This window comes from Thamnophis elegans, chromosome 11 (assembly GCF_009769535.1).
Source record: "Thamnophis elegans isolate rThaEle1 chromosome 11, rThaEle1.pri, whole genome shotgun sequence".
Taxonomy (NCBI): domain Eukaryota; kingdom Metazoa; phylum Chordata; class Lepidosauria; order Squamata; family Colubridae; genus Thamnophis; species Thamnophis elegans.
This window is the reverse complement of record NC_045551.1, coordinates 14,813,289-14,828,488: the sequence shown is the minus strand read 5'-3', so window position 1 is coordinate 14,828,488 and position 15,200 is coordinate 14,813,289. Positions and strand designations below refer to the sequence as shown.

Here is a 15,200-nt window from a genome sequence, read left to right as displayed (position 1 = left end):
GCTAAACGTAACGCTAACGCTCTAACCCTAACCCTAACCCTTAACCTAACCCTAACCCTAACCCTAAACCTAACCCTTACCTTTATGTGAATCGGCTTGCTTTAATTTTAATTTTATTTCCATTTTTAATTTTTTTCGTCGCGCTGTGATGATGTCACATGCGCGCTTTCATCGATCGCGATTTTGTCCTCCGCGGTTTTGACGGGTCACGCATCAGAATATCTGATGGCAATAATGTCACAGATCTGAAATATTCAGCAAGAGAGCAGCTAATCATCCAATACATCATAACTATCACTCTTCTGTTACACAGTTTAATATTAATAGTCACGAAGATACCAGAAGGCATCTCACTGTTTTTTGCTTCCTGATATCGTAATTAGAACTTTTATCAGTGAGGTTCATAGTTCATATCCTTCTTTCCCCAGCAATTACAACATACATGCAGTCGCAGTGTTGGAAAAGGTGTAGCAAAAATGTTTAGTCTGTTTTTTTAGTTTTCAAAGATGGAAAGGTTTCTGTGAGAAATATAGTTGATGTAGGCTTAATAAATCTATTTAACCATTCCACCATATTGTGCTTCTATAAATCAGGAATCCACATTCAACTTTCTATAGTGCAGTCTGACATGTTTTGGGAAATCCATACTATGGGCTCTTGGTTGGTTAATCCTATCCAAGATTCACATACCAATATGATACTAAGTAAGCTTCAGTTTCTGCAAAGTGACATGGATTAGCTTTGTTGAAATCACTGAGGCTGTGAAGACATAATAATTTCCTTCATATATGGGTTCAGGAAACTACAGACCAATCAGGCTGACAGCCCGAATACCTGGGGAAATCCTGGAAAAGATAATCAAGCAAGGAGCTGCAAATACCTATAAACAAGCAAAGATATTACTAGAAGCAAACATGAGTTTGCCAAACCTTATTGTATTATTTGACAAAGTGACTAAATTAGTGTACCAGCGAAATTCTGTGGACATAGTATACTTGGATTTCAATAAGGCATTTGACAAAGTAGACCACAACCTTTTATTATCTTCTTGGTAAGATAATAAAATATGGAATGGATAGGGTATTGAAGCATTCAGTTCTTCTGAAGCAGCTTTTTGGATGAGAAGCAAAATGACTTCAATGAAAAAATAAGAAAGTCCAGTTGTCTTTTGAAAAGACACTTTGGTGTATCCCCCCATGCTTCTATAGTGTATGACAAACATTCAGTTTGTTTTATTGATATAAACTGAGGCATGTTAAACTTTGCAGTAATCCCATATGTTGCTTGAATATTAGAAAAACACATTCAAAATTGGCAAACATTTTACAACTTTGGTTTGGTTTGAGTTTTGGTCAGGGACATACAGTAATGACTAATAGAGTAAAGCCAGCATAGTAAAAACCATGATGGCTTTAATCTTGCATATATTTCTCAGTAGCAAATAAGAATCTAGCTCCTGCTATTACTGGCAGCTATTTAAGTTATAAAGTTAAATGATAATATTTTAATAAATCATTTAATATTATCATTTAATATTACAGTGATTTTAACTGTTGCAACTTTTTAAAATAATAGCCATCTGAATATTTTCTTGAAAAAAATAATATTAATACTAATATTAAAACATTTATGATTCTCCTCCATAAGCCACTACTGTTCTCAAGACTCAAACATCCAAAATGTTAAATGAAGAGACTGAATTATATATTTGCACAGTCGGGCAAAATGTGAAGCTTACCACCATCAGTCTCCCACCAACATTAAAAGGTACGGAATGAAGCCAGTATCTGTTATCACCAGGCAGAGTGACAAAAAGACTGCTCAAAGAGCATAGATAAGGTAATAGCAGTAGACTTATATACCGCTTCATAGGGCTTTCAGCCCTCTCTAAGCGGTTTACAGAGAGTCAGCATATTGCCCCCAACAATCCGGGTCCTCATTTTACCCACCTCGGAAGGATGGAAGGCTGAGTCAACCCTGAGCCGGTGAGATTTGAACCGCTGAACTGCTGATCTAGCAGTAGCCTGCAGTGCTGCATTTAACCACTGCGCCACCTCGGTGATGCAAAACCTAAGATATTCTGAACACAACACTTCAGATAGCACTATTCTACCATGGTGAGTTTCCAACATTTGAAATCTTATTTATTTCATTGTAGGCACTACCTAATTCTAAACAGACTCTAGGTAACTCACAATATGATAAATACGAAAATATCAAACTATAGAACAAAAAAAATGAAATCTGATGATCCTATACAAAAGCAGAGACAAAATTCCATCCAACAAGAGGTTTCATCCATCTTTACTCAAGGCTTACTCAAGTGTTCAAGGCCTTACAGCCAATTGAAGATTTCAGGGCAGATCTCATTGCAGATGACAGATGCCATGACAGAAAAGGCATGCGTTCTTAGTGTTTATAGATGGCACTGTATGAAGGAATATAGAATGAGCCAAATCTTGTCAGCATATACCAACCAGGCATAAACCATGGGAAATAGGTAATCCCTCAAAACCTGTCCCTATGGCATATAGGGCAAGGGTCTGCAACCTTAAACACTCAAAAGAGCCATTTGGACCCGTTTTCTACAGAAAAGAAAACACTGGGAGCCACAAAACCTGGGGGGGGGGGCATGAGCAACTCAACATCATTCCCACCCAGTCACGTGACCTGACCCAGCCATGCCTATCCAGGTTTTGTGGCTCCCAGTGTTTTCTCTGGGAAATGGTTCCACCCCCACCTCTCTCTTCTGCTTTTCTCTCCCTCTCACTTCCTCTCTCCGTTTCTCTCTTTCTTTCTCTCTCTCTCTCCCCTTTTCGCTCAATTTTTTTCATCTTTTCCCTTTATCATTTCTCTATCCCTCTCCCCTTCTCTCTCATTTGTTTCTCTCTTTCATCTTTCATTCTCTCCATCATTTTCTCATTTCAATTTTTCTCCCCTTTTCTCTCCCTCATTTCTCACTCCCTTTCTCTCTCTTTCATTTGTTTTTCTCTTCCCCCTGCTCCCCCTCACTCTTTTTTCTCTGTTTCCCTCTCTTTTCCCCCTCTCTCATTTTTCCTCCAGCTCTCTCCCATTTCTCTCTCCCTCTCTCCTTTCTCTCTCATTTGTTTCTCTCTCTTTTTCAACTGGCTCATTCTTGCCCTCCATAATCTGCTCATTTTTCTCTCTTTCTTTTTCTCCCCTTCTCTCTGTCTCAACTCTCTCTCTCCTCCCCTTCTCTTTCCTTCCCTCTCCCGCCCCCTCTCTCTCTCTTTCGTGTGTGTGTGTGTGTGTGTGTGTGTATGTGTGTGCGCTCCCTTTTGAACCATTTCAAAAACAGTCAAAGGTTGGGTCCCCACCCTTGATATTCTTTCTTCTTTGGGTGCTTTTTACTATATGATTTAAAATCAAGAGTCATTTCATGTTTCCAGATAAATGAAGCTAGAAGGCAAGGGTGATGACAGGGATAGAGACTCACACTGAACAAGAGGGAAGCATCCCTGTACTTGCCTCTTATCTCACAGAGGCTTTTTCCGGCACTTCTTAGTCTTGCTTGCACCTTGGATGCTCAGGGATATACCCAACTTGCTCTCCGTCCTGAGACATGGCCCATCTGAGCTGCAGCATATGTGTTGTAATGGGCTCCAGGAGGAGGAGCAGACACGATGTCCCACATTGTGAAAAGCGTGCTAAATCTAACTGCTGTTCACAGTGCCTTGCCATGCAGTTAAATGAGCTCCAGAAGGAGGAGGGGATCCAGTCTCCCCCCATTGTGAAGCATGGGGGGGGTTTTGATTATTTTTAACGGCCATTCCCCCCTTCTTTCTTTTCTTTCTGCCAAAATCTATCCATCAATATTATTAATACTCACAAGGTTCTTTGCCTTTTCCAAATTCTGATTTATATCAGTTTGTTAATTAAATCTTATCAGGTTTCACATTCTTTTATACACCGCTCCTGCTTAGATACTTTGGCCAGCAGCTCTCAGCTTAATGGTAGCCATGTTACCATGCTACCTCCCCCGATGCCGATTCAAATAACTAATCTCTGACCTACAAGGAACCTGTTACCTTCCTTTAGGTCTAATAGCAATAGCAATAGCAGTTAGACTTATATACCGCTTCATAGGGCTTTCAGCCCTCTCTAAGCGGTTTACAGAGTCAGCATATTGCCCCCAACAACAATCTGGGTCCTCATTTTACCCACCTCGGAAGGATGGAAGGCTGAGTCAACCCTGAGACGGTGAGATTTGAACAGCCGAACTGCAGAACTGCAGTCAGCTGAAGTAGCCTGCAGTGCTGCATTTAACCACTGCGCCACCTCGGCTCTGTAATGAGATGCAGCTCCCTCTTCACTCCTCCCACAGGGGAGTTCTGACCCAAAAAGGTCCCCGGCATTGGTTTCTCAGACAGAATTTATGTGAGGCTCTTCTGAGCCCACATTTTCCCCATCTGTTTCTCTGAGGTGCTCCTGCCCACTTCCCGGGTCTGTTTTCTTTAAGGCACCCACCAACAGACCTTCGAGATGGCGGTGTCTCTGTGTGTGTGTTTTTTCCCCAAAAGGCCTTGGGGGTGGCTATCCCTGCCTGCGTGTTTTTCCAGATGCTGCAGTGGAACAAGAGAGAGAGAATTGGTGTGGGAGAGGAGGGGGCAGTTGTCCTCTATTAGGCTTGTACATGAGGAAGGAGAAGCCGCTTCTCTTCTCCACATCCAGCTGGCCTGTTAATTTGAAAATGAGCAATAAAAGAGAAGCACATTTCTGTACATAACGGAAAGGAAAGGAAACATTAAGAAGTGTTGAGGAGCTGAGCTGTATGTCTGTGATTCAGGGAATTCCAGACCAGAAACATTTTTTTTGTATTTCAGTTAAATTAGAACTGGTTCTTTTTGAAGGATCTGTGAAAATTTTGAAATATTGCAATAAGGCCCAAGAAAAAAAAAATAAAGCAGAAAGATTTAATTAAAGAAGAGAAAGAATGGTAAAACATCCATTAAAGGCACTAACGGCCTTTCTAATGTGTTTTTAATTGTAGGATTGGAAATATTTGATTGACTGTATGCTTTAATGTTGAAAAAGAATAACCTTGGGAGGAGGAGTCAATGTCGCAATGATACCGACGTGCGGTCTCGATGCTCCGAGACTGCAGCTGATACTTTTTTTAAAATATATTTTTATTCTTTTTTAAACAAAACAACACATACAAAACAAAGCAAGAGCAGAACAAAAACAACTTTCCTCCATTTCATCAAGCATGTTGTTTGTTACAGGTTTTTGTGCACCAATTCTTAAGCTCAGGGTTAACATCACTGGTTTACATTAAACATAACTGAATATTTCACTGTCATTGGGCATTATGTATTCAAATTACCATTAATATTCTTTCATTTGTAACAATCCTTATTTTCTTAAATTCATAATTATCTATCAAATAACAATGAGCCTTTGAAGTATTATAGTGTCACCTATCTCTAAGAAAGAGCGAAGAATAATCTTGGGAGGAGGAGCCAATGTCACAATGATACGGACGTGCGGTCTCAATGCTCTGAGACTGCAGCTGATACTTTTGCCACTGGGTAATCCAATCAGACCTAAACCGTCCCGCAGAGACGGTGAACAGGAAGACTACGTCTTGCTGATCTCAGGGACATCGCAAAGTCCTTGATCAATCCAAGAGAAGTTCTTCAAGCCGGTGACAAAAAAATCTAGCCATTAGGCTGATGAAGTCGGGGCGGCTCCAAAATGGAAGGATATGGAAAGAGAAAGTGTTTCCAGCTGGTGAGGAATTTTTACCGTTTTAAAAGAGGACGCCTATAAAAAACGTAAAATTAATTTAAATTGGAGAACAGAAGAAATAAGAGGTGGAATTAAGTTTGGAATGGTTTTGGACAGTGGTTTATCTTACTTTTTAAATGCTATCTTCATGGATGGAATTTATGCAAGCCTTTTAAAACGAATTGATTAAGTTTTCTTCTATTTTTTTCTGTTATTATTCTTTGTAACCTACGGACTAAAATTCTCCTCTTTCATTACTGTGGGTGTTCTTCTAATTCAAGAATTGGACTTTTTTAAACTTGAAATACAAAAAAGATACAAAAAGAAACAAAGAAATTTGCAACAATAACACTGCTACTCGGAGGCTGGAGGTTTGTATATTGGAAACGAAACACTCTTACTTTCTCACTGATTATTCTGGCTTGGCACTCCAAGGTCTCACTGCTTGTTTATAGAGAGTGATTAGAAGAAGAGTATACAGATGCCCCTTTGAAGTATATCTTTAACCAGAGAAAAGTGAAAACAAAACTTTATTGTGAATCTATGCTTAATCTTGTTAAATCCTTCCAAGCTAGAGCAGCAGTGTTTGTTAGCTGGAGATAATGGCACAATTTCAACAGCAGAAAGAAACTTTAAGACTGCAAAAGATATTCTCAGAAATACAGAAATTATCAAACATATGAGAGGATAGAGAAGATGTTGGAAGACTTAGAGCATCTAACAGTAAAATATGATGAAGAAGTTGGAGATGTTTATCAAGTGGAGAAAGTGGTGGTTAAAATCCTAAAAATTGAAAAGGAATATGAACATAAAGAAATTAAATTTGCTGATATTTATGGTGATTGATTTGTCTCTGAAAAGGGAAAGAGTGGATTACTAAAAGAGGAATTAAATGGGCTGGAAAACCTACCTCAGATGGCAAGATACAGAAGAAGGAAAAAACAAAAGAATTTATGGATTTAAAGAGAGAAATTTTATTAGCAACATCATTGATAGCACTACCGATAATCAAAGATAAGCTGATTAAGGAAACAGAAGAAGGACATTGAAATTACATGAGAGATTTTATAAGCAAGAAGTTGCTAAGAGGAGTCCATACAAAGTTGATTAAGGAGAAGATTAGAGGACTGACACCAGGAATGGGAGAAGATATGAGATGTTTTGCTACTGGAAAGATACAGGTTGATAGATGGAAGAGCATAATTTAAAACGTTAAACTTAGTGAAATTTAGTGACAATAGAATAGTTAAATAAATAATTGATAATGTACACAATGTGTAGTGTTATTATAAGTAATAATTAGATATGAATATTGAATGGTACCCATGAAAGGAAGATTAGAAATCCTTTTGGATTATATATAAAGTTTAATAAAAAAGAACTAAGTTAGATAGAGTTAAGTCTTGATAATTAGGGGGGAAATGTTATGATACAGGATATAGTTAAATAAAGGAGGGATAATGATAACAACGTATACATACGTATGGGTACAACATAAGGAAACTGGATGTAAATTGTAAACAGTGATTTGGAAAGGAAGATTAGAAAATTTTGTTATTAAATATTATGGCTGTTTAGCTAAAATAGGACATAAAATAGGACATAAAATAAGGATTCAGTGTTTTTGGAGGATTTTAGAAATAGTAAATGAAATGCCAGTATGTGGTTATGTATTAAATCTTGGTATATTTTATGATGAAGGACGTTTAAACAATTATAGTCAAATGAAAATGGAGGTATGATGATGGTAACATGTATAAATATCTGAGTTAAAATACTTCAGTTAATATGAATTATGTTTGATGACTGTGGAAGAGCATTGTAGTAAACTGAATGCCACTGTCTTCCAAACCTGTCAGAACCTGCTGAATCTCACCCCTGATCCCAACACCCTTACTTGGCTGCCTTAAGGATGAAATTTATTATTATTTATTGTATTTCTGAACTGCCCATCTCCCTCAAAGAAATATAGGAAGATATAATTGGGCACCTAAAGGTGGAGCTCTTGCCCCACAATCAGGAGGTTGTGAGTTCGATACTAGGTTGAGGCAGATGTAGGTTCTCCTGCTTGGGCAGGGAGTTGGACTAGATGACCTGCAAGGTCCCTCCTAACTCTGTTAATCTGTTACTTATACTGAATCCCAAGTTGCAGATTTCTTCAACGGGGTTTCATATAGATGTTAAAGAGGAAGGAACGGTCCTAGTCAACAAAATGCAATTAGGTGGTGAGAAAAGTAAGGCCCTGTGCTTAGGCAAGAAAAACCAAATGCAATTATGAAATAGGTGGTATCTGACTCAACAGCAATAACTGTGAGAGGGATCTAAGTGTCCTAGTAGACAATCACTTAAGTAGGAATCAGCAGTGTCCCACAATTGCCAAAAGAGGCAGCCCTAGGTTGCATCAACAGAAGGATTGTTTCAAGATCACTTTATAACTGTACTGCTGCCACCACACTTGGAATACTGCATCCAATTCTCGTCACCATGATACAAAAAGATGTTGAAACCCTAGAGAGAAGAGCAACAAAAATGTTAAGCGTCTGAAGATTAAACCATCTGATGGACAATTGAGGGGACTAGATATGTCTAGTCTACAAAGAGAAGGGGCAGGGGTGATTATGATAGCAATGTTCTAGTACTTAAGGGGTTATCATAGAGAAGAAGAATGCATTTTGAAATATGGGTATTTTGGGAGGAAGAGGTGCAAAAACTATAAAAAGTACAAAAGTCAAAATGGCATTATGACTTCACCCTTTTATGGACATATGAAATCAACACATGCCTTTTATGGATGGATGGATGGATGGATGGATGGATGGATGGATGGATGGATGGATGGATGGATGGATGGATGGATGGATGGGTGGGTGGGTGGATGGGTGGGTGGATGGATGGAGGGATGGGTGGATGGATGGATGGATGAGCGGATGGACGGATGGACGGATGGATAGATGATAGGCAGGCAGGCAGGCAGTATTAGATTACCCCTCCCTCCCAGATATTCTGTTCTAGAAATTTCCTTGTAATAAAGGGTAGCGTCCTATATTTTTAATAAAATTCTATCTCTTCCAGTTCCGAATAGTGTTTCTCTGCAATTGTCGTTTAATCTCTGTGATGTAATCTTACTATTCCTAAATGTTGCTTTTGCAGATTTAAACATAAAATTTGGAAACTGTGACCAGTTCAGACACTACCACTTTTTTCACAATTTGACTTTCTTTGTTGTTAGGAATTGCTCTGGCTGCACTGGACAACATGAATCCTTCAGAGCAGATGGTGGTGAAATGTGCAGCTGTCATTGGTGTGACATTCGCTACAGAGATGCTGCTTTATATCCTCCCAGAATGGACAAAAAGGAAGATGTACCAGACTCTGGCAGCACTGGTGGAATCCCGTATCTTTAAGAGTGGTAGTAAAAGAAAAGAAGTGAATGCAACGCGGCGTATATTATCTAAAGAGTCCAGCATCAGGAATAGTGAATTGAAATCACAAAGGGAAGAATCAAGTAAGTTGGCTATTGAAAAACTAGAAATCTCTGAAACACCAGTTTACTCAAAGGACATGGAAATGATTGAACAACATTATTGCATTGTATGAATCAATTTCATGTTAAATTGGTGCTGAAATCTTAAACAAGTTAATACTTAATTTTGCCCTTTATAGGAAGAAAGGGAATGCCCAATAGTCAAGTAAAATCAAGTAATATTTTATGGTATGTCTGCCTTCATATAAATCTTTGACACATAAATCATATTAATACCTATTCACCATGTTCAGATTGTGTTCACTAACATAACAGGAATAAGAATCATGAGAAAATTAGCTGCTGTAGTCATGTTCTTAAATCTAATCAGAAATAGAACATTAGCTATTCCTCTACAACAGTAGATTTATATGGGACGATTTCATTCTTTGATGGTGCAAATACTATGTTATTTTTCAGATCTTGGATCAGTTATTTCCAATAGGCTCGAGCTAGAAGAGACTGTGATGCATTGTAAAATCATGGAGTTTTGCACACCACTGTTGCAAGAAGCAGCTTATGAGCTGTGGCTTAAGAATCAGAAAAAAGCCTTGCATTTCAAATGTGCCAATTACCTGAAGTGGCTAGCTCACCGATGCAAGTGTTGTGGGGAAGGTGATTTCATTCCTTATCATCGGTATGCAGTAGATGGCATGCTTCAAAAATTCTATTCACAGGATTATAAAATTAAGACTATCAAAGAGGAAGTGTTGAATGAGGCTGCTTTGATCCTTGTTTCTGAAACCCTAAAAAAATTGGAGGCATCCCACCAGGAAGGTAGGTATTAATTTGATGGTGCTGGTAAAGCAACCTCAACTCTCAGTTTAAATACTTTCCTTGAAAACTGCCAAAGTAGACTCTTACAGGCTAGCAGAGGAGTATAGTCATTTTTATAGAAAGCTCAAATATCAGTACAAGAACAATACATGGGAAGGTGACAGAAGTAAATAACAAATGAATCCAGAAATGGATTTGCAGAACCACAAAACTGAAAAGATATGATTCCAAGTAGTCTGGTTCAGTAGTTCTGCTTAGCGTGTTTTATACCCTATTTGAATAGGGTAGATATCATTGTTTATTTACAATGGAGAACACAGTCCAGGCAGTGGGCAGAGCCAAGACTAAGAAATACATCTTACAACTCTGCCTTGCCTTTTCGATTTACAGCATTTAACTGCAGAAGTATTTTCCATTTCTATGTGTGTGTGTGTGTGTGTGTGTCTGTGTCTGTGTCTGTGTGTCTGTGTGTGTCTGTGCCCATGTATTGGGAATAGACAATTCTCAGTCATCAGAGCTGTTCTCTGAGGCATGCTTTCCATACATGATTATCTCTCTGTATATAATTTTCATCAAATAAAATTTTAAACGAATAAAAATAATGCAAATTTTAAAAGGAAAAAATAAGGAAAGTGAAGTAAGTAATAACTGAAAAAGTGCAAAGAAAGAAATAGGGAAAGGAAAAGGAAAGATTATAAAGAAGTGGCTTCCAAGCTTATCAACAGCAGTTACAAGTATATATTTTATGTCATCACCCTAAAATTATAATTTGATTTTCTTCTTTATATAGTCTACCCTTTCTTATTATCAAAGTTAATGTTTGTCTTGTTTCAGCAAAAAGTCCATAAGGGGGTAATAAATTAGCAATATCTTTGAAACCTTGCTGCTTATGTGTGAGATTTCTATCTATTTGGCAGGTGCTGAGAATCAAGAGGGAAAAGGTGCATTTTCATTAACAAATAAGAAAGGACTTTTCCAAAAGACAGGTAAAAGTAAAAGTATCCTTTGAAAGAACACTACACTGTAGCCTTAATCATTCATTGAGTCCAGGAGGAACACCACTGTTGCTAATAGGATCAATTCATAGGGCAATGCACTATTTTTTCAAGTCATGCTTCATAGCAAGTAGTACATATAGCCAAAGCCAGTTACAGCATGATTAAAAGCAAAGCTAACACACATGAAATTGAGCTGTCATGGAGATTTGTGGAACCTTAAAAAGAGGAATTTCTAACCTCAACCGAGTAGTGCCAATACTGATGTACCCTCGTTTCAAGTATGGGTCTATGTCAGAGGTGGGTTCCTACCAGTTCGCACCTATTCGGTAGAACCGGTTCGTCAAATCTACCGAACCAGTTAGAAGAGGTTCCACCATTGGACCCGGAAAGCAGGCCACACCTACAGAAGAGGTTCCAAAATTTTTTGAAACCCACCACTGGCAAGGATCTTGTAACTTGACAGCTTTAAGACTTGCATGCTTCAATGCCAGAGTTTCTGAATAGCTACTTGGACCGACCTAAGTACTAATTCATAATTTCATATCCGGTCACATGGGCGGCAAGCCACTCCCATCTGGTCACATGGGTGGCAAGCCACTCCCACAAAGGAAGCCACACCCACAGAGTAGGTTCCAACCATTTTTGAAACCCACCACTGGTCTATGTGGACTCACAGCGGTGAGTTGGTCATGACTGGGTGATTGTGGATGGGTAGTCACAGCCAGCTCAACACCACTCCTTTGGTGCAGCTGACTAGATTCAACCAAGTGGGTGTGGCTGGGTAGGTGAAGCTGCCTTGGCTCTGCTGACTCATATTGGCTGGGTTGGCATGGAACAAGTCGTACAAGCTAACTTGACATGGGGACAACCTGGTACCCCACAAGATCCTCATCTCCCCAAACTGCCTGCATCCAAGGGGACCCGCACGTGCATACATACATACGCACACAAACAAGCACACTCACCATTCCGAGTTTGGGGACTTTTGATCCACAGAAGGAGAGGTCCTTCTCCCCAAGCTGAGGCATGATTGGCAGCTTGTCAGGTCAAATGTTGATAAAAGACTCCAAGCTTGGAATGGTGTGTGTCTGTGTGTGTGCACGCGTGTGTACGCTTGCAGTATACCAAAGGATACGTTCTTCTCCCAGTTCCACACATCTGAGCATTGGCATTTCCCTGTCCAGTGCCTCCTCCCAGCAAAGCAGGAGGCAGAGGGTGACACTGCTACACATGAAAGTGTGCAGGAGAAAGTGTGATGTCTGGATGCATGACACAGAGATAATACAGGCAGCTGGCAGTTCAAACCGCTCCTTTGTGGTCCAAATTTCCCCAAATGCTCCCACATTTCTGGCAAGTCCTAGAGCAAAGTGATGATAACCCCTGACACACACCTCAAGCAGCCTCTGGCTGCAAATAGTCTAGCCCAGCGCTGTGTACATTAAGGCTGAACAGCAATAAATCCAGCAGGGCAAATCAAGGAGTTCAGGAAGTAAAGGATCCAGTTAATTAGTCCAGAAAGCCAGAAATAATGCAAGGACTCTTGGAAAGTTCAAACGTTGGCACCCAACACTTCAGGAACTCAGTGTTTGTTCCCAACAAATTCCCCCTCCCCACAGCATCTTAAGTCTCATTCCCCAGGTGTGCCTTGTGCAGATGGGTGGGGCACTCTTCTCCCAAGTAGCCTGCTCAGTCTGCGCTGTTCCCATCTTCTCTCCACTCTCTGTGCTCTTGGATCAGGAGGGGCTGGTCCTTGCTCCTTGTCTGAGCTCTGTCTCTCATGTTCATCTTGCCCCTGTTCCTCCTTGTCTATAAGCTGTTTTAATCCTGAAAGGCTCTGGGCTGACTGGCCCTTCCCTTCCCCTTTTTCCTTTGAAGCCAACAAAGCTGCCCCCTCAATCTCTATTGGCTCAGGTTCTACCTCGTCTTCCCCCACAGATTCAGGTTCTGATGGGGGCATGACAGAAAGTTTGCACAAAGCAGTTTCCTCTGAGTCCAACTTCTGCCTTGACAGATCTCTGGAGGAGGTACGAGATGTGGCGGGGAGGCTGGACAGGCAAAGCAGCAGGAGGAGAAGGGGGATGCACATGGTGGTGCGGAGTCAAGGTTCTTCGTTCACAGATCTCTGGAGAGCAAGAAGACAATAAAAGTCTGGAATAGTGTGTGTTTTTGTGTGTGTGCATGCACACACACATACTTGGCTGCTGGCAGTTTGTGGGGCAAGATTGTGGAGCACTGAATTGTCCATACCAATCCAACCATATCAAGTCAGTGCCGGCTGCACCTACCCAGCCAACCCACCTGGAACCACACCAAGTGAGCAGCACTCAACCAGCTGCATCAAGCGAGTTACATGCACCCACTCACACCCACCTGGTCAGGGCAACCTACCAAGCCATGCCCACCTGGTTGTTGTGAGCCCATTCCGTTCAAGCAGCAGGTAGCTTTGCCTGTGCCATATGCTTCTGTGTGACAGAGTGCTATTCTGTCTCCTTGCTTTCTGACTCTCCATCCAGAGATGGTGGTATTCCCGAGGGCTGAATAGATGAGCTCCAGCTCAGAATTTGAATCAGAATAACCAAAAATAATAAGTACTGATAAAAAAAAATTCCACTGTATTCAGAGCTAGATTTTCAACTCCTTTGCTGTGAGGAAGTTGATTTAATATTAAACAGTGTTGGTGAAATTAGAACTCTTTTCAGGAATAGGAATGGCCCCTATGTCCCCCAAGGGCCAATCTGCAGGCCTATGGCCTTTTCAATTAAATCATAAATCTGCAGCTGTCTGCACTTAATATGGGAATCCATGATTTCTGAGAATACAATATTTCTGCTGCTTTGACGTTTTGTGTTTCTGTATTAGCAAAGAGGATGGATGGGAGGGAGCTGTATAATCAGGAGAATCGGTATCATAAAAGATTAATGGAATGTTGAGTGGATCTGAAATGATTAAGAAAGTTACCATTTATAAGTAAGCCTTACTAAGGGGATTTATTTGCATGACAATAGTAAGGGGCAATAGCGAGAATACTTTATTTTTATTCAAACCTCTTTATCAGCAGTTACTTGGTGAGCAGATCCAGTTATATTTCCGACTTGCATGAATAGTTCCATCAAGCATAGTCTGAAGCTCCTGGAATCTCCAATCTGAAAATACATAGAGGATGCTTAAAAGGGGGGGGGGGAGGTTTGAATCTATGCTTTTTAAAGATACAGTCCTGTTGGGTTGAAGCATAGCAGCAATTGATATAATTCAGCCAATTATTTTATTGGTAAAGTGTCTGAAATATGTTTCCAATATATAATTAGTAAGCTTTGTCTATCACTTGGACGACAGGCAATGAAAATGTATTAACTATAGAATCATAATGCTGGTAGGGCCCCTTAGACCTTTGAGTCTATTTCTCTTTTCAGTTCAGAAACCCACATTAAAGCATCCCAGACAGTCACCTAGGCTGTATGTGAATAGATCAGATGGAGTCCTACAATTCTTTGAATAACTGACTCCATTGTCATTAGCATGCATTAGGTATGAATGAGCCGAGGTGGCACAGTGGTTAGGGTGCAGTACTGTAGGCCACTTCAGCTGACTGTTATCTGCAGTTCAGCAGTTCAAATCTCACCGGCTCAAGGTTGACTCAGCCTTCCATCCTTCCGAGGTGGGTGAAATGAGGACCCAGACTGTGGGGGCGATATGCTGACTCTGTAAACCGCTTAGAGAGGGCTGAAAGCCCTATGAAGCGGTATATAAGTCTAACTGCTATTGCTATTGCTATTGAATTCCCTACCATCTTTCTCTATGTCATTAATAAAACATAGAAGAATAGAGGAAACAAGCCTGATTCTTGTAGCACTCACTTGATATGTTTCTTCAGTTTAAACAGGAATTACTGGTGCATATCTTTTAAATTTGATTTTGAGACAGTGATTTACAATATGAGTGATCATACCACCATCACCAGTTTGCTAACCAGCATATCACAGAGCACTCTACTGAAGTAAAAAGACATCGAAAACATTTTCATAACTTGTTAAAGTTACTGAATTAAGAAATAAAGTTAGACCAACAAGTGTTGTTGCTAAAATAACCTTCATTTGATCTGATTTTTAAACATCTGATATACCTATGTTCTACATTGGAGGACTTCTAAGATG

General features: G+C 40.0%; 1 protein-coding gene across 1 annotated transcript in view; it reads left to right on the top strand.

The window, feature by feature from the left end:
- ADCY10 (adenylate cyclase 10) overlaps positions 1–15,200 on the top strand; it is a 140,051-nt gene that overhangs the window by 62,521 nt on the left and 62,330 nt on the right. Inside the window, exons 18-20 of the mRNA XM_032226823.1 lie at positions 1,648–1,767; positions 8,981–9,256; positions 9,695–10,051. Coding sequence (XP_032082714.1) covers positions 1,648–1,767; positions 8,981–9,256; positions 9,695–10,051 — 753 coding nt within the window. The remainder of the gene's footprint in view (positions 1–1,647; positions 1,768–8,980; positions 9,257–9,694; positions 10,052–15,200) is intronic.